The sequence below is a fragment of the Exophiala bonariae genome (assembly GCF_035927105.1).
Source record: "Exophiala bonariae strain CCFEE 5792 chromosome Unknown scaffold_5, whole genome shotgun sequence".
Taxonomy (NCBI): domain Eukaryota; kingdom Fungi; phylum Ascomycota; class Eurotiomycetes; order Chaetothyriales; family Herpotrichiellaceae; genus Exophiala; species Exophiala bonariae.
In genome coordinates this window covers 669,003-687,144 of record NW_027042480.1, presented here as the reverse complement: position 1 = coordinate 687,144, position 18,142 = coordinate 669,003, and the positions used below count along the sequence as shown (strand labels likewise).

The window sequence follows — 18,142 nt, the reverse complement described above, 5'->3', positions numbered from 1 at the left end:
GAATAAACTTGGAAAGGATCGGCTCGTCGTGTGAATCACCTGTGATTTCGGGAGCAAACACTGGGAGATTGACAAGTCACCGGTGGGAAGGGTCAGGCTGGATGAATCAAGTTGTATGGTGAGTGGAAAAGATGGCGGCAGGGGTGACGGTTCCTTTCTCGTCGAGATAAGTCTTGGGAACAGTGTGTATGTGATTGCACGCGCAGTCTGTCGATGTCCAGCATCAAACGGAAAGAACCAGAGGCAATCCGCTGATATTACGGAACTTCACATGCTCTCCGGATGGCAAGATATACTGCATATGTTCGTGGTCATTAAACTGTCCTGGAGGCGCCGTACCACAGCGGGCGGCTGATTATATAACAATGCGGCATCGGTAATCTCACCTATCGCCGCTTTTAGTTCTTGGATGTGGACAAGGCAAAAGATGTTCCATATAGAGGATCTGATGGATGTCACATATCAGGACATACATGCCGAAGCGCCGCATGAATTAATATGAAATCACAATTGTTGTCGGTTGCGTCTTTATGTGTATGAGAAAACTACGATCTCCCTGTCACGAGAGTTCTAAGCCATTTGGTAACACAAGTGAAGCGCATGGTACATACTTCAGGACCAAAGAGTCGGCCAATTCGATGACCCGCGTTGATCGGAGCTGCTTGCTGAGCCCTGGAGCCTTCATTGCGAAATGGAACAAGAGCCTGCACTTGAGCAATGTCAGTTATGTATTGATTGGTCGGAGGTTTATGAGATTCTTCTGCGGTTGTGTGGGATCGTGTACGCATGAGCCGCTTTCGATTTGGCATAACGTTCCAATAGCCCGACTGTAATTTCATAGCCGCTGCTGTCGTGTTGTACGGAGCGTGGAGGGAAGAGGTCGACTGTGTCAACGATCGCGACAGGAATTGTGAATTTTGATCAATTGTGCTCTTGCGTTGGTATATACAACGAAGGACCAGTGGCTGCAGCCCAACTATGCTCTGGCCTCCTTTTTAAACATGTTCGGCCTAAGCCCAGTTCATTTCTGTCGATCCGGATAACCTCGATCATTCGTCATCCTCAGGAGCAGCCATATATCTATGCTTGATGTCTTTCCATTGCCGCTGTCTTTCAGTCAGAGAGGGGATTGCCAGCCGGGTGTGAATTGGGAGGAATACGTACACCTTTGTTAAGGCTGTTCCAGATTGCGTCGGTGGTGGTATCAAAGGCCCTAAACGTGGATCAGTCTTTGCCCATCGCAACTTCTATGCACTGCATCCAAAGCTCACATTTCGAAGGCAAATGCGCCGACAAAGACAGTGGTTAGGAAAGCAGCATTTCTTCGGAAGATGGCGCTGTACGGGTTAGTGACGGTAGTTTGGTCGAGGAGGAATCGAGGGGAATTACTTGAAGATGCCACTGGAGAACCGGGACTAGAAGAGTCAGTATCTGGCCACTGATCAGGTGGACTGGGTCACTTACTCCGACCGCCATTTTTGGCGACTCTGAATGCGCAGAAGGGTGACTTAAGGAAGAATTGTCGTCGAGTAGCCTGAGTACCAGCGGAACTTGAAGTCGTAAATAGCAGTTGTAGGATTGGACAAAGCCAAACTTGCAAGCTGAGCTTCTTGCCAAGGCTCGGAACAGGAAAAACTGACCCGGGGGCTACTCCAAGTAAGGACGAGGGTGAGGCCGCCTTGGTCCACGTCTCCTCCCCGCACGATAGCTGAGCGACACGCCCAGCACTCCTTGCTTGACATCCTGGTCACCACTCTCGCAGAAATCGATAAATGAATCTGGGAACTATGGGCGGGTATGGCTCATCTACCAAGCCAGCCATGCATCTCCTACTATAATATTGGCTCTCTACACAAGACAATGATTAGCGCAGTCAAGATGAAGGTGAGATCTGTAAAAGTCATTGCTTGCATCGCTCAATTACGTTATCACTGATAAGCTGGGCCACGCGACGTACTGCACTGTGGCAGGGTTGCTTATCGATCCAGAGAGACAAGCATACGGGCGATCTAGTGATCAGGATTACACGTCCTGGCGCTTGTCTGTTCTTCGTAGGCGGCTGGAATTGTTGTTTTCCCAAGTCATACGAAAGTGCTCAAAGCTGACGATCTATGCCATCGACTGCCTGGTATTTCCTTACTATGACCTTCCCTGCCACATGTGCGTGGGATCGCTCTTGAAATTCTTGTGGTATCTGTCAACACATGAATTTGAAGGCAGGGGTTTCAAGCTAGTCCACCATGGCATCAGCCGACTTGCATAATAGCATCGATATGCAGACCCTGTTGAGCGCACTTCCTGCGTGCAAGCGGTGCAGAAAGGCAAGAAGAAGGCATAACCCTCTTTGGTACCACCCCACGAAGTATTGGTCTAATTCTTCCAGATGTGACATTCAGCTTCCGTCTTGTGAAAACTGCGCGAAGGCTCACGTAGAGTGCGTTTACTACGATCATGTGCTCCAGGAAGAACTCCCTCGCAGGTCCGTCTTGAACCAAAGCTGCTGGCGGGAGAGACTGACATCTAGCAGCTACATATCATCCCTAGTTGATCACTTAGAGCAAGGTCAGGATCAGTCAGGATCTCTTGATTTCTCTCAGCCGCAAATCAGAGCGAAGTCAAGTCGTGTTACTCCAGGCACTCGACACCATTTCGCCTTCTCTCAAGGGACTTATCGCTATTTGGAAACCGGATCCCTGTTACTGGATGTTGGTGTGCCAAGCGAAAACCCGCAGAAGCCACGGCTTCAAGGCTTTCCATCGCATACGATTTCGGAAGACGGCGCTATCTCACCTGAGTTACGTCGCTTTCTCGTTGGAGTCTTTTTCAAATCAATCCATCTAGTATATCCCGTTCTCAATCCTTCATTGCCATGGTTGTCTCCGGATACAGTCATAGACGATGATCGTTCTCCTACTCAGTCATTTGTCGTGCATATGATCTGTGCAATTGCATGCCGCTGTATGGGCGAACAGAGGTTGGCTCTGCATCATTTGGCCGCTGACGCACATGCACGAGCGTTGAAGCATATCGACAAAGCCACAGCTGAACCATCAATATCTACCCTTCAGGTGGTTATCCTGCTGATTTTGTATACACTGTTCGATCCCAAGAGCGGCAATGTCAGTCAACAGCTTGGATTCGCTGTGCGGTTGGCGATCGACCTGGCCGGATCGGATAGCTACGAGCAGCCATCCACCCTCTTGACACTTCATAAAATCATTTATTGTCTAGAGAACCATGTTTGCAATGTCTTGGTTCGGCCAACCTCGTTACCGGAGCCATCACTCCCACCACGCTCCCTGATTGAAGAGCCCCTCGATCTCATGTGCACGCTATATTGTCTCCGATCAAGGACGCGACAGCATGCTGCAGATGACACTCTAGACAAGAGCTTTCTTTCTTTAGACGATGTTAAGTTGCACTCACTCCACCCAAATGCACGTGCAACAGTGTGGGAAACGCGTCTCATGTTAGACATTTCGGTCTCGGCGGCTTGCCAGTTGGTCGAGACGTATGCAGAAGATGAATACATCGTAACGTTTTTGACAGTACACTGGGTCCACAAGGCTGCGATGACAATCGTCGATGCAGAATTTACTTCAGAAGGTCAGTCACGACATGAGATTATACTGGCTTATGGAAGAGCGACAGCATTTCTAGGTAAATGGTCTGCAAGATGGGAAGCCGCCGGTATCCTCCTGGATTGTCTACATTCTCGACTCCAAGTCGCCGCGAAAAAGAAAGAGGCCAGTGTTAGTCGATAAATCACGGTCTGTGAACTCTGTATCCCCATAACCCCACCACATGAATCGATTGCTCCAGTAGTCGAGGTGGGGGGTCGAAATCAGAGGATACCTTGCGTTTGCTTATCGTTAAGTCCACTGGTAATCACCCTACCTTGTATGCAAAGTTGAGAGAAGCACTACTCCTGTATGAGGATGCCCTCAACTATAATCTAAGTCCTTGAGGTGGCTTTCAGTAGCGGCTTATCATGCATTGGGGTTAAGTGGAGTCGGACGGGATAAAGCGCAGTAACTCCATCCATGCTTCCGTTCCTCGTCTGCTTCACATTCCTGTTTCGCTTTGTCACATGTTCACTATTCCTCAAGGACTTATCCCGCATGATTTTGGACCAAAAAATGCTGATGAGGACAGTGGCTCACCGTAAGCAAGCTGCATTACATTTACCTCAAGGATTCATATGGCATCGCAATCACGAGTTCGCCGTCGAGCACACGCGTGTGCTCGCTGTAGAATACGGAAGGTACACTGTGATGGTTTACCATCAGCATGCTCTCTTTGCACCGAAGCAGGTGTGACCTGCGTTGCTATGGACTCTCAAACCAACAGGCATTTACCTCGAAGTATTGCGCAATTCCTCGAAACGGCAATTGCCGAGAAGGAGCATAACAGGTCGAGGAAGCAATGTCATACGAAAGTATGTGACTCTCGTCGTTCTACCATACATGCTATTCCAGGCTTCCAATCATGCTAACATTGAGTACCCAAGCTACCTGCAGATCGCACGTTCACCAGTCCGATCGTAAGTGAGCTGCTTGATGGTATCACTGCTTCTCATTTAGGATTGTCTGCTGCTGTGCCTCTCGCTCGGTGTGTTGTGGTGGGCACTCAGTTACCATCTGCTCGGAAACATTTGGGTGTGATGAACGATTTTCACGTACATCACCCAAGATCTATCATCAATCCACAACCCAACAGAACTCCATTGTCCTCAATACCTGTCAATGTGGCCGACTTTCTCTTCGATACCTATGTAAGACGTGTGGCTCCTCAGTATCCAATATACTACATTCCAGAGCTATTAGCAATGCACAATGCCGCATTTCACCCTACAGAGGTGTCTACAAGCCCAAGAATAGCCGTGACGCCCTACGAGGTCTTTACGCTGAACTTGGTTATGGCGATATCTCTCTCAACAGCTGCTCGATCGAAACAAGCCCGAGCAAATTCAATTGCTTCAGGCCTTTTTGAAAACGCCATGGAGCAGCTATCTGGAGTCCTGACGAATGACCTACGAGGGCTCCAGGCTCTTACGCTATTGACGCAATATACATTTCTCAACCCAGGGGTAGCCAATTTCTGGCTTCTCACCGGTTTCATTAGCCAAGCATGTATTGATCTTGGGCTGCACCAGGAACTCCCGGACAATACACAAATTTCAGCGTTGGAGCGGGACATGCGTCGCCGTGTCTTCTGGTGTGCGTGGGAGATGGAAGTGGCTGTATGTGGAGCTTTGCTAAGACCCATCACGTTGCTCCGTAGGACCATCACGACCGCATTTCCGGCTCAAGTTGATGACAGTTCCATCACCGAAGCTGGGATTGATTTTAATGGTCGACTGACTAAATTCACGTCATGCTATATTTGGCGCTATCGCGAAGTCGAATGCGATGTTGTCCCTGTGCTCTTCCACAACGAGCCACTGCCGCCCGAATTCGATTCACTCGATGAATGGATGGCCCATCAGGAACGCACTATATTGGATTGGAAGGCAGAGATCCATGAAGCGACTACACGAAACACTGACTCGGCTTTACAGTCACAATGGGATGAAATGAAGCTCTACTCAACCATTGCAACTGATTACATCCTTGTCACACTCTTCCGGCCATGTCCACGGCTGAAGGAGCCACCAGCCAAGAATCTCATGAAGGCTTTCTCTGCCGCAGTAGGCGTGGCAGACGGCAGTTGGCAACAAGCCAACCTCGAGTTTGGCGGTAGCAAATACGTTTTCCATTCTTGTTACCATTCCTTCTCCGCCGCAATAGCCTTCCTGCAAGCCTTACAACGCTTCAAGGCAGAGATTGCTGCTATATATACCTGGAAGCAAGTAGAGTCAAACATGGAGACGTTCTCACGCTTCTTTGCTACAGTGGCAGAACGCTGGCCTGCCGCATCTCGTTGCCTTGAAGAGTACGAGAGACTTCTAAGTCCGGTCAAGCAGGATTTTGTCGAGTTTCTGGCCCAAGAAGCATTACGGATTGCGGAACAAGCATCGTCCAAGAATAAGTGCGTGGCACCAGTTGGTATTGATCCAGCTCATGATCTAGAGCTCAACTTTGGGACATTCTTCAACGCAGCGTCACTGAGCATGGATGACACATTTGCATACTACCCATACATCCCCATGGATTGGAACGAAGAGTTCAACTTCGGGGTAGATACGATTGTCCCACAAAATTGACTTCTCCTACAAGCTTGCAAAAGCAAGACGGAAATCAAATGTATGGCGAATGGATTGGGCTCAAAGGCACAAGATAAGCAGCAAGTAATTTTGTGGTTTCAAACACCAAGTCACCGCGCTCTTAACCGGTGGTAGCATTCAATTCTACTCTTCACGATCTGAGCCTGTTTGCTACGTCGCAGGCTGTTCGGCCACTGGTGCATGAGCACAGATTACCTAGGTCCATTCCAGATGATTACTCTAAACATCTAACGAGGTAGGTCCTAGAGCGCTTTCGTCCGCTAGCTCTTTGCGCTGCCGTCCGGTCGCCACGGCCGCTTTATTCCGTTAGCTCGCGAACATTGAGACCCACACCTTCCTGGGCTGATAAGAATTGACAATATGGATCAGGTAACTTGCAAGACTGGCTCAATCGTTGAAATGCGATATCGACTGTCAAGGGGAAAAGCAGGCTCCATTGTTTGCGATAAGACTACCCCAGACGACGCGGGAGAAGGCACCACGCCAATGCTCGGGATAGAGAGCCCTGCGTCTATGCCCGGACTGCCTTGCGCTCAAACCCAATAAGAAGGCTCTTTAAATGAGCGCCTTTTCGACGACGACATGGTCATGTCTGTCGATTAGCATATGAACATTTCACAATTATAACGTGTCGATACTACTAAGCACCTAACACGTCTTTCGCAACAGATAAAGAACTACAACTTTCCTCTACACCGTCTGCGAGGATGTCCGCCTTAAAAATCCCCATCATCGACCTTAGCGGCTACCTGAGAGACGATCTCGATGCAAAGAAAGCCTGCTCGATTGAACTCCGAGATGCGATGGAAAATGTTGGCTTCTTGCAGGTTGTAGGACATTCCGTAAGCTCTGATCTGCAAAAACGCTTCATCGAGGCCGTGGCCGCTTTCTTCGCCCTTCCCATGGAGGAAAAACAGAGAATTGGCCAAGACAAGTCCTCCTGCAATCGAGGTTATGAACGCATTGGAGTCGAGCGACTCGAAGAGGTCCTGGATAACAGCACCTTGGAGATGAAAGAGGGTTTCACGGTCCGCCCAGAAAGGCCGCTGGGGCGATTCATGGCAGGGCCGAACCAATGGCCTGATCCGAGTTTACCAGGCATGGCCAACTTTCGACAGACCTACATGGAATATTTTGAATCCGTGCACCAGTTGAGCAAGAGCATGTTCCGACTGATAGCACTCAGCCTGGACCTTGACGAACAATACTTTGATGCGTTTGCCGCTGACCCAGATGGTAAGTCTGCGCCCCGAGCAACGATTCTCCAGGTTAAAAAGGACTAATATGTATGACGATCAGGCATTCAACTTTGCCGTTCTCATCACTACCCGGCTACTCCAAGCGATGCAGTAGATCGCGGTCGTGGGATCGGAGCCCATACCGACTTCGGTGCTCTTACGCTTCTCCTGCAAGACGACATTGGTGGACTGGAAGTCCTTCACAAACCCACAGGGACATGGCACCATGTGACTCCGATTGAAGGGGCATATGTCATTAATATTGGTGACTTGATGCAACGATGGACCAATGATCGGTACCGAAGCACAATGCACCGGGTCATGTCTCCTACCTCGAACAAACCTCGCTATTCCGTGGCCTTCTTCAACGATGGTGCGCTGGACACCGTGGTCGAAGCGATCCCAACATGTATCCCTGCGGGAGAAAAGCCGAAATATGGACCTCTTCTAGTAGAAGACCATCTCATCAAGAGGTATACCCAGAGTTATTCTTTGGGAGGAGCGATCATCAAGACGGGAGCGCCCACACTCCACGAAACCATTCAGCCTCAGGCAATTGTAGCATAAAGTACGTGGCTTTCTGATATTACATTAGAAACCGGAAATCACGAGACCCTATTGTATACAAAGGCTCAATCTTGATGATAATACTCGTTGTTGATACGTTGCATTTATTTGCTACCTAACCACTACAAGGTAAGCTAAAGGCTTTACGTGGCCAGGGACAGGACCATAATAATAACCACAACATGATAGAATTATGATTCATCCTTGTATTCACAAGTTGGCTCTTTGAACCCGCAAACTGTTCCGTCTCTAATCATGACTTCACTTGCCTCGGCCTGCGCGTATGTCCCCTTCGCGAGATCCCTCATGTAGGTGTAAGGGCAGTCATTTGCTCCACCTTTCACAGCTACGTATCCCCGATGTCCCAACTGGAAAAGATTGTTCTCGACTCCCCACTCCCGTCTCCTCCGTCGCACCTCCTCGACGCGTATCTCGCAAGCAACGATATGGTCAGCTGTGCCATCCCCTTGTTCTATGATGTCACCCTCAGGGCCACAAAACATCGCCTGGCCCATGCTGCGCCAGGTAGAATCCGCCCCTGCCAACGCAACACTAACCGTGTACATCAGGTTTGTGAAAGCATTGGCCCGATTCGTGATCTCCCAGCTCTTTCGAATGGGTGAGGTGTATCCTGCTGTGCGAAACATGACCTCTGCTCCGAGGTAGGCGGCCTCCCGCGCCATCTCTGGAAACATGCCGTCATGGCAGATGATCAGAGACATTTTGACACCACCTGGGCCTGTGAAAACGGATAGTCCTTGGTTTCCAGGATACCACGGCTCCACGGGCACCCAAGGGTGTAGTTTGCGATAGTAGTTGACGACTTCTCCACTAGAGTTGATGGTGATGCCTACGTTCCACGGCATTGCGTCGACCGAGAGGGTGTTCTTCTCCATGATGCTGAAGATACCCCACACTTGCTCCTCGAGACAAGTCTGTCGAAAGGCTGCTACTTCTAGCCCGTCCATAGTACACATTATACTCTCATCCGTAGCCATTGAGAGTCCATGGATACAGTACTCAGGGAAGAGCACAAGATCGACGGCTGGGTATTCCCGTTTTGCGCGCCTGACCAGGTTACAAACATGCTTCGTTGCATCTGCCAGGTCTTTGGGGTTGCCAACACGAAAGAGTTGTGATTGAACGGCAGCAATGACAATCCCTCCCGTCGTCTTATTCAAGCCTCCTAGGCCGCTCATGTTGAAGGCGGATTTGCACCAGACTAAAGTTGTTGAAATATTGAGGTGCAGTCTGGAAGTCCTGGACACTTTGTGAACTAAGAACAACCGAAAACGTGACTTGATTTTGATGTCATCAAGATGACAAGCATCTCCGCTTTCATCGCGCAGGGTCTCAACGTCGAAGCTAAGCCGAATCCCACTTGTCCTCAAATTGATCCGCCAGGGTTGAAGCTCTGGGGGCCCCAGATCAGTGCACTACTCGTACGGCTCCTCTATTGCCATGGCGATGATGGCCGACATCGATTGTGCTGAAGTCCGTGGCAGAGATCATCCATTGGTCCGATAACGCACGTTAGAAGAGACGTTAGCAGCGGTCTATTTATGCCAATATCGAATACTCCAACGGATTTACGCGACACGGCTTGACGGTACTAAGCGCACGCTCTCTATGAGCCTGCACAGCATGCTCTGCAAGTCTAGGCTTTTCATTGGCCCCGGATATTCGATTGTCGAGAATGGCGCTCCAATCTCCATCGATATGAAAAAAGGGGATAAACAACTCGTGCAAGATGAGGGCAGATAAGCGTTGGAAGACGTTTATACGATTTATAAGATGTCAGTCAACGATGTCTTTTCGCAAAGCAAGTTCGAGGTCTTTTTCTTACACAGAAGTTAGCACCCATATTAATTAGCCATGGATAGCACTAAACAGAAATCCTCCCGCGATCTCAATGAAAAGTCACGGATTGGTATTGAACGTCAAGTGACGCCTGAGGAAGACCTTCGCGCCGAGATCTTGGAAGATGATGGGGAAGTCTTCAAGACAAACGCAGGCCAGGCGCAATATCGCGCCCTGGGAATGTAAGTCGATGAGCCATGCCGACCTTCTCCTAAGTGCTGCTCGATCAAGGCGTGCTGACACGAATGATTTTCAAATAAGGCTTCGAACAATCGTCGTGCTGATCAAACTGTGCTTTGCAACCGGCGTGTTGTCCATTCCCGCTGCGCTTGGTGTTGTGGGCTATGGACCTGGATTGGTTCTTCTGGCCCTCTGGAGCGCCATGACAATGTGTGAGTGCTCGTTGTACCGATAAAGAGTCAACATACATTGCGACTAACGCAAGGTATGCTCAGATTACGCCTACGTGATGTACCAGTTTCGGACAAGGTACAAGGGCGTGCACAACATCGTCGATGCTGCTACACTGATGGGAGGGCCAATTGCCCGCGAGATCACCACAGTTCTCTTTCTTCTCACGTGGATGTGAGTCACCCGGCCTATGCAATTATGGGCAATGCTCTGGATCGTACTGATACGTTTGATTCTCTAGTTTGGCGACGGGATCGGGTTTCATCGGTTTGTCTCAAGGCCTTAAGGTGCTCGCCAATGGCAAAGGCTGTACCATTGTCTGGACATTGGTGGCTGCTATTGCCACAGGGCTGCTCTCGAGTATCAGAACTTTGGGCAAATTGGCCATATTGACCTGGATTGGATTTGCGAGTATTTTCACTGCCGTTTTTATTGTCGTGTAAGAAACCCACCCTGTCTACGTACTTATAACCTTCCACTAACAGCTAATAGTGTCGGTGTCACTATTGTCGATAGACCTGCTGCTGCTCCTCCCAATGGACCATATGAGCTCGGAGTCATTGCCGTTGGAAATCCCGGTTTCGTGCCAGGACTTGTTGCCGCGCTAAATTTGTTCTGTAGGATACTCCCATCACGACAAGACAATCAGGCATTATGATAGACACGTGCTGACCTTTGTAATATAGCTGGTTTTGGCTCCACCTCAACATTCATGCCGGTCATCGCCGAGATGAAGGTCCCAAAGACGTTCCCCAAAGCCCTTTTTATATCCCAGGGCCTCCTGGTAGCCTGCTACATGAGCTTCGGCATGGTTGTTTACATGTGAGAAGATTTCATAACCTCAGGTATCTATCGTTGCTAAGAGAGATGATCCAGGTATTGCGGCCAGTATATTGCCAGTCCATCTCTCGCCAGTGCAGGTGGTACACTAGAGAAGATTGCATTCGGTGTGTCCATTCCTGGATTCATGATGACCTCGACGCTATGGGTCCATATTGCCGCCAAATTTGTATGTCATCCACACGAGGAGAAATATGAACAAACGAAGGCTAATCACTTGTGTTTTTAGCTTCTTGTCAGGATCCTGCGTGACTCTGACCACCTACAAGACAACAGCTTCACTCATTGGGCAACCTGGTTGTAAGTAACACCTCACTTTGCCGCCGACTCTCACAGGAGGCGGCTGTTTCCTATTTCGATATTGACATACTCCGCCCAGATCATCGACGATTGGACTCACGATCTTGTCCTTTCTCCTAGCCGAAGCCATTCCATTCTTCAACTTCATCCTCGGATTCATCGGATCTCTTTGTTGTTCCCCAACTTGTGTAAGGCTGGCATTCCTCTCACGAGCCGCCCATCGTGCTGACGATCTTACTCTGATATAGCTAGTTATTCCCGCCATCATGGGTCTCTACATGCATCAAGGAAGATACTTTTCCAATAAGAAGACTATTGTGTTATGCGGGATTCATTGCATTACTATCGTGGGGGGTTCCTTCATGACAATTGCCGGCACTTATACCACTATACAAAGCATTATTGATGCTTACGCCTCTGGTGGCGTAAAGGCTGCCTTTACCTGCGGGTAATTTCAGGTTTGTGACTGGGTGCTTCTTTGCGAAATGTCCGGTGTCGGTGGCCTAGCTGGGTGAGCAACAGTCTTCTCCGACAATCATAGATAGCGAAGCGCTGTTGCTTGAACTGCTGTCGTCCAATAAAAATGGTATTGACCATTTTCTACGAGATCTCCTCTGTCTCATAACCTAACCCGAATCTTTGCCCATGACCAAGTCCAATGCTCACAGTATCCAAAGGAGTTGTTCGCTGAGATCTTGCTTGTGCCGTTATCTTTGATCTGTCGACTTTGTCGTCGCCCTGCGTCATGGCATATAAAATATTCAATTATTCAACAAGGCATTGTTGGAGAAAAGGGATGGCACACTGAGAATTCTAGATCTAGACGAAGGTGCACGCAGCATAGACTTTGAAGGGGAAGGAGAGAGGTGGTAGTAAGCATGAGGCCGCAGAGGTGGGTTAAAATGAAGCGACAGTGCCCCTGTCCAGCAATAATCGCTTTCGCGAAATCGAAAGGTACGGTGGATCAGTTATGTCCAATTATGACTACATCAAATGATTTACGTCGGATCAAATACTTTTTCGGCGCCATAACCACTTTTGATCCTCAAGTGCTGTATTTACAACTCGAACACTTTCCAATTCCTTCTTCCTGCCTTTGACGACGGCCAATCTCTCGGCGCCGCGCTCGACTACGCGGTGGTCTAACCCCTCGGGCTACTTCCTCCAGTGGATTATGTTCCCTCTGCCATCGTAAATCATCGCAGGCCATCACTCCAGAGAGATGTCTGGCGTCAGCAAGGCTGGTATTGAAACCACCGCCGATGGGGCTTCTTACATTCCCTCATCCAAACGCCCGGATGGGTCAACGAGGAAGGAGATTCGAGTAAGACCTGGTTACAGACCACCTGAGGACGTCGAGACCTACAAAAACCGGAGTGCGGAGGCATGGAAAAACAGAGGGAATGCTGGAGTTCCTGGTGCAGACCTTTCCATCTCCACCAAAGACGATGGCCCGGCAAAGAGCAAGAATGCCAAGCGGCGGGAGGCTGCTCGTAGAAAGGCTGAAGCCGTGGACACCCCGGAGAATGACCTTGCAGATACCTTGCAGGGTACATCACTTGGGGATGAAGAAAAGAAAAAACAGGACTGGCGAGATCCCGCAAAATTGGCCATGAATATCCAAAAGTCCGCAAAGGACGAAGATGAGGAACAGCAGAAGAAGATCCGAAACCAGCTGAAGAAGCTCAAAGCGGTACACGAGTTGAAAGAGAAGAAGACCGCTGGAGAGAAACTATCCCATGACCAACTTATGAAGATCGGCAAGGAGGGAGAAATATTGCGCGACCTCAAGAAATTAGGATATGATGGGCCAGAGATGCAGTCAGAAACAACAAAGGACGAGGTATCAGATGTGCCAGGATAAAGACCACCATGATTGAAATGCTACGAGCAATACCTGAATTACGTTGAAGTCGCTGTCGATTATCCTGGCCACTGGCTCTCGTCCACATCAGCGTAGGACGAGCGCCTACAAAGGCTAGAATGCTCAGCTTCCATGGCTATATGCCTTAAGCTGGCCAACATCGAGATCAGAGTCACGCATGCAGTATGCAGAACTGGCAACAGACCTGCGGTGCCCACGAAGAGCATCGGCGGTGGGGGTTAATGCACATATGCATCGGGAGCACAGTGCATTGATGACCCTGCGATTGCGTGATACTACCACTGGCAGTTTGGGCGTCCTCCGACTAATCCTTGTAGGGCAACCAAGAATAGAGTTAGCAATGTCTCCTCATATCGATGGAGAAAGGCTTTTGGTCCTGTGCTGGGGATGGAAAAGGACGTTGGACGTGGGAAGATGCGGGAACAATAAATTTCCGGTAGCCTTTCCGAAAATCAATTATTGGCGGGAATCATGCCATCATCAATTTACAATTCATTGAACCGAACCACCTCACAAAGCATCCTCTTCTCCAACATCGCGTTCTCACTCCTTTGTAGAGCAATCTCTTTCTAGTGCCCTGCTTATACTCGCACCTCTTGAGTGTAGCTCCACTGGAGATGCACTTGGTTGGTCGTACAGCTGTCCACAACAATGCTGTAAGATCTGCAAAATGGCTGCACTACAGGTGCATACAACACACACGCCCTGCCATTTCCTTTTCCACCTCAACTTCAGCTTCCCTCTCTGTTCCCAGGGTCTCACTTCCTCAAGTACGCCCAACCCCGAATCCACTTGCTAAGGAGATTGCTATTCTCGGAGGAGGCATTACCGGTCTCAGCACGGCGCATAACATAACCCGGTGTATTCCAAATGCCAAAGTCACAATCTATGAAGCGAGTAGTCGACTTGGCGGATGGCTCAACTCGGAACTGGTTCAAGTAGACGACGGAGAAGTTCTCTTCGAATGGGGTCCACGCACTATACGCCCAGACTTTGGAGGCGCAGGCGTGGCTACCCTTGACCTGGTGCGAATGTCTCAAAGTCCCTAGGAGTATTTGTGCTAACGGGCACACTGCTGCAGCTAGCTGATTTGAAGTTCTTCGAAGAAATTATACCTACGACCAAGAAGTCACCCGCCGCTCGCGCGAGATATTTATACTATCCCGATCACCTCGTCCGTATGCCTGGCCCAGCCGGCATAGTCGAAACATTTCGCCGTTTATATTCTCTCTTTTTCGAACCTATTTATGCCGGTGTCTTCAAAGAGCTGGGTCGTGAACTGAGTCTCTCGCCTCGGGGCGATGCAGTAGAAGACGAGTCTGTCGGCCACTTCTTACAGAGAAGATTTGGTAAAGTGGTTGCAGACAATTTCGCCTCCGCACTCTTTCATGGAATCTATGCTGGTGACATATACAAGCTCAGTGCTCGTACCCTGTTGCCCAGTGCATGGTTCCTGGAGACGAAGGACGGTTCGGACAATGGCAGTATAGTGCTGGAAGTAATGGATATGATGTTGAAAGGCTTCAAGCTACACCCAGGACACGTGCATTCTTTCATGGCTATGAGAGCCGCCATAGGGAATATCGATGCCAGTACTCGAAGCATGATGTCAGTGTTGGAGGATGCCAGCGTATATACGTTTCATAGAGGTCTTGGTAGCCTCGCGTCGAGGCTGGAAGAGTCTCTCAGTCAGAATCCAAATGTGGTAATCCACAAACAGAGTCGTGCGGTTTCAGTCAACTCGTCGAAGAGCGACGATAGGTTGACTGTCCATGCCGAACATTCCAAGGAAGGCAAGCAGTTCGATTATGTGGTTTCATCGTTGGGCCCGAACTCGGTACGTACGTTTTTGGAGCAAAGTGCTCAAGCTCGGGGTTCTTCGATTGGCGAGAACGTCATTGCAGCTTGCAATCACAGTAATCGCTCTGTCAACGTCATGGTTGTCAATCTCTACTACAGCGATCCTGATTTGATACCTGATGATATGCGAGGTTTCGGTTATTTGATTCCACGGTCGGTTCCCGTTGAACAGAATCCCGAAAGAGCATTGGGTGTGATCTTCAGTACAGAAACCTCGGGTTTGCGTGGTCGCACCGACAAAAGACAAGTCACCCGAAGTATGGTCGCCCAGTCTTTAGAACAGCTGGAGGCAGAGCGTGAGAGGCTGATCCAGCAGTATGATATACTAAAGGATAAGATGTCGGATATCTCAAAAACTCTAATGAGGGCACAAGAAAACATCTTGAAACGTCTCGAAGAGAAGATCGAGGAGACCAAACGTGACGAGGAAAGGTGGTTTGGCAATGACCCATCCAAGGATGTCGCCGAGATTGAGATCAAGATGGGCCAAGATACCGCGATGGGCACCAAATTGACAGTCATGTTTGGTGGTCACTGGTGGGATTCTTGGGCTAAGAGTGACCTCCCTGACGAGAAGGAAGCAATTACCATGGCCACTACTTTACTTGGAAGACATCTGAACATCACAGATGAGCCTACTGTGGCGAAAGCTCGTCTGGCCGAGGACTGCATCCCACAATATCCCGTGGGCTATCGGAGAGACATGGCAAGAATTCACGATGGCCTGATGACAGAATACCAGGGCCGCTTCAAAGTTGCTGGTCCATGGTGGCAAGGTGCCGTCGGAGTAAATGATTGTATCCGAAAATCACAAGAGACTGCTTGGTCTATTAGAGAACAAGCGGATGATCAGACAGGCTTGGAAGGCTACACCAAAGATGAAACTTGGTACATCGCACAGCCTCGTACTGGGGAGCTGACTAAGGTCTGAAGTGGCTGGGATGATGATTGCCCCCTGTGTTCTAGAAGTACTACTATCTTAAGGTCGGGCAGAGGTAAAAGTCATTGTACATAATGTTACAACAAAAATTCAAATTCGTTTTAATAGTTTGAGCTTCTATTTCTTGTGAGATATGAAAGCCAGAGGACTTTCGGAATCAGATCCTCTCACGCATATTTCCGTTCCGTTAGGTAAGGCAATGCGAAAATCTGCTTGTTTCCTCTTAGTTCGACTCTATCACAGATAGCTTAATGCTACCCGTTTTCCAAAAAGAACTTTAGAACTCGCTGCTGGTTGCCCATCATGGTAATTTGCTCCTTTTTCCAAGAAATGCCAGTGCTTCACCAGGATGCTTGGAAGTGGTATGATTGATCAATCCTGAAAACCATCATCGGCCCCTCACTTTCATAAACTCAACCACGACGACTTCTCTTTTGTTCACTCAAATTTAGCACATATTTTACATTGCACCGACACTCAAAATGGGCCTTCCAGTCTACGAGATCTCGCAAGTACGTATCTATCCTATCAAATCATGCCGCGGCATATCAGTTGATTCGGCGAAACTCACCGTTTCGGGCTTTCAATATGACCGAAAGTGGATGTTTGTCAATGCAGACCACAAGTTCCTCACAATCCGCGAAAGACCGCAGTTGACATTGGTCAATACCGCCATTGATGAAGCTGCCGGACACCTCAACATCACCATTGGGACCGATAAGGATAAATCACTATCGTTGCCACTCGATCCAACTGCCGAATGGCTCAAGGCGAACACCAAGCCTGCTACAGTGAATGTCTGGGACATCGACGCAGAGGCACTCATTTACACGGACTCGAAGATCCAAACCCTCTTCCGAGAATTCATCGGTCAAGGTACTGATGTCTTCCTCGCCGTGATAGACCCCGACAAGCCTCGCGCGTGCCGCGGTAATGCCGCACCAGATGTCCTGGGTCGCAAAGCGACCATCAACTTTCCAGACGAGATGCCGGTTCAGATTGCCTCTGAGGCTTCCATTGCGGATCTGAACACCCGAATGAAGGACCGCGGACTCGAGGAGATCACCATCGAACGCTTCAGGCCGAATATTGTCATCAAAGGTGCCGAAGCCTGGTCTGAAGATAGCTGGAAGGCCGTGCGCATCAATGGCTCTACCGCTCCGTTGGCGTCGTATTTACCTTCTGCCGTCTCGAGCTTGACTGGTTCGATTGACATTGATGTTGCGGCTCGATGTCCAAGGTGTACCATCCCGAATGTGAATTCTGAGACGGGAGAGAAGAGCATAAAAGAGCCCTTCGATACGCTGATGACGTTCCGAAGAGTCGATGAGGGTGCCAAGTGGTTTCCTTGCTTTGGCATGCTGTGTATTCCGAGGACCGAGGGTCAGGTCGAGGTGGGTATGAGGTTCGAAGTGTTGGCCACAACCCAGGAGCATAAGTTCATCAAGGGTTATTCATGATCAGTCGGTTTACATGTTGACGTTGACGGATGGTTTCTCTATCATGACCATAGTCCGTGTGCTGGAATTTTGTAGAGCTACAAACTGTGCTCGGAGCCCGAACATGGTTTTCAGAGTACCGAAATCACACACTGCATCTCAGAGTCCTATTCAGTCGCTGGGGAAACAATGAATCTGGAGCTTAAGGCTGGAAAGTTTAGACGAAGCACGGGTGTTCTCGAGGTATTTATAGGGTGACAGTACCTAAAGAGTTAGCCTGAGATATCCTGGGCTCGTGCGGGAAACTCCGAGACATCACGTGTGCCTCAGGCTGCCATCTTCTGCATTAGACGATAACTAGCTACATGGAACCATTAAGACCAGTATTTTTCACGTGCGATCATCACCATTATCATCAATCCTCCTCAATGACCACGGATGGGGCTTTATCCAGCAGCGTACTAGGAAAATGATTGTATCTGGTAGAAGTGTCGTAGGACAACAAGAGCGCTTTGCACCTCGTATTCGTGCGGGGATGACTGCGCCTGTGGTGCCTCTTCTCTTGTCAAAACAAGT

At 49.3% G+C, this 18,142-nt stretch overlaps 10 protein-coding genes across 10 annotated transcripts; 8 read left to right on the top strand and 2 right to left on the bottom strand.

Moving 5' to 3' along the window:
* Nucleotides 1-1,049: 1,049 nt before the first annotated feature.
* Nucleotides 1,050-1,476, bottom strand: LTR84_011020 (uncharacterized protein; the record flags this gene model as incomplete). The annotated part of the gene is made up of 5 exons (XM_064854553.1): nucleotides 1,050-1,106; nucleotides 1,165-1,213; nucleotides 1,272-1,337; nucleotides 1,390-1,415; nucleotides 1,465-1,476. 5 exons carry the CDS (start codon nucleotides 1,474-1,476, stop codon nucleotides 1,050-1,052), a joined length of 210 nt encoding a protein of 69 aa, XP_064709279.1.
* A 1,484-nt stretch (nucleotides 1,477-2,960) lies between these two features.
* LTR84_011019 (uncharacterized protein) lies at nucleotides 2,961-3,764 on the top strand (the record flags this gene model as incomplete). The annotated part of the gene is made up of 1 exon (XM_064854552.1): nucleotides 2,961-3,764. The coding sequence occupies one exon, from the start codon at nucleotides 2,961-2,963 to the stop codon at nucleotides 3,762-3,764; it is 804 nt and encodes a 267-aa protein (XP_064709278.1).
* Nucleotides 3,765-4,330: 566 nt separating this feature from the next.
* On the top strand, nucleotides 4,331-6,205 carry LTR84_011018 (uncharacterized protein; the record flags this gene model as incomplete). The annotated part of the gene is made up of 2 exons (XM_064854551.1): nucleotides 4,331-4,438; nucleotides 4,511-6,205. The coding sequence occupies 2 exons, from the start codon at nucleotides 4,331-4,333 to the stop codon at nucleotides 6,203-6,205; spliced, it is 1,803 nt and encodes a 600-aa protein (XP_064709277.1).
* Nucleotides 6,206-6,933: 728 nt separating this feature from the next.
* LTR84_011017 (uncharacterized protein) lies at nucleotides 6,934-8,031 on the top strand (the record flags this gene model as incomplete). The annotated part of the gene is made up of 2 exons (XM_064854550.1): nucleotides 6,934-7,462; nucleotides 7,526-8,031. 2 exons carry the CDS (start codon nucleotides 6,934-6,936, stop codon nucleotides 8,029-8,031), a joined length of 1,035 nt encoding a protein of 344 aa, XP_064709276.1.
* Nucleotides 8,032-8,222: 191 nt separating this feature from the next.
* Nucleotides 8,223-9,230, bottom strand: LTR84_011016 (uncharacterized protein; the record flags this gene model as incomplete). The annotated part of the gene is made up of 1 exon (XM_064854549.1): nucleotides 8,223-9,230. The coding sequence occupies one exon, from the start codon at nucleotides 9,228-9,230 to the stop codon at nucleotides 8,223-8,225; it is 1,008 nt and encodes a 335-aa protein (XP_064709275.1).
* A 676-nt stretch (nucleotides 9,231-9,906) lies between these two features.
* LTR84_011015 (uncharacterized protein) lies at nucleotides 9,907-11,894 on the top strand (the record flags this gene model as incomplete). The annotated part of the gene is made up of 10 exons (XM_064854548.1): nucleotides 9,907-10,073; nucleotides 10,153-10,283; nucleotides 10,347-10,476; nucleotides 10,544-10,741; nucleotides 10,795-10,919; nucleotides 10,989-11,124; nucleotides 11,179-11,311; nucleotides 11,372-11,442; nucleotides 11,522-11,630; nucleotides 11,691-11,894. 10 exons carry the CDS (start codon nucleotides 9,907-9,909, stop codon nucleotides 11,892-11,894), a joined length of 1,404 nt encoding a protein of 467 aa, XP_064709274.1.
* Nucleotides 11,895-12,664: 770 nt separating this feature from the next.
* Nucleotides 12,665-13,306, top strand: LTR84_011014 (uncharacterized protein; the record flags this gene model as incomplete). The annotated part of the gene is made up of 1 exon (XM_064854547.1): nucleotides 12,665-13,306. The coding sequence occupies one exon, from the start codon at nucleotides 12,665-12,667 to the stop codon at nucleotides 13,304-13,306; it is 642 nt and encodes a 213-aa protein (XP_064709273.1).
* A 672-nt stretch (nucleotides 13,307-13,978) lies between these two features.
* On the top strand, nucleotides 13,979-14,376 carry LTR84_011013 (uncharacterized protein; the record flags this gene model as incomplete). The annotated part of the gene is made up of 2 exons (XM_064854546.1): nucleotides 13,979-13,983; nucleotides 14,082-14,376. The coding sequence occupies 2 exons, from the start codon at nucleotides 13,979-13,981 to the stop codon at nucleotides 14,374-14,376; spliced, it is 300 nt and encodes a 99-aa protein (XP_064709272.1).
* Nucleotides 14,377-14,507: 131 nt separating this feature from the next.
* Nucleotides 14,508-16,118, top strand: LTR84_011012 (uncharacterized protein; the record flags this gene model as incomplete). The annotated part of the gene is made up of 1 exon (XM_064854545.1): nucleotides 14,508-16,118. One exon carries the CDS (start codon nucleotides 14,508-14,510, stop codon nucleotides 16,116-16,118), a length of 1,611 nt encoding a protein of 536 aa, XP_064709271.1.
* A 491-nt stretch (nucleotides 16,119-16,609) lies between these two features.
* Nucleotides 16,610-17,587, top strand: LTR84_011011 (uncharacterized protein; the record flags this gene model as incomplete). Its single annotated transcript, XM_064854544.1, has 1 exon — nucleotides 16,610-17,587. The coding sequence occupies one exon, from the start codon at nucleotides 16,610-16,612 to the stop codon at nucleotides 17,585-17,587; it is 978 nt and encodes a 325-aa protein (XP_064709270.1).
* Nucleotides 17,588-18,142: the final 555 nt, after the last annotated feature.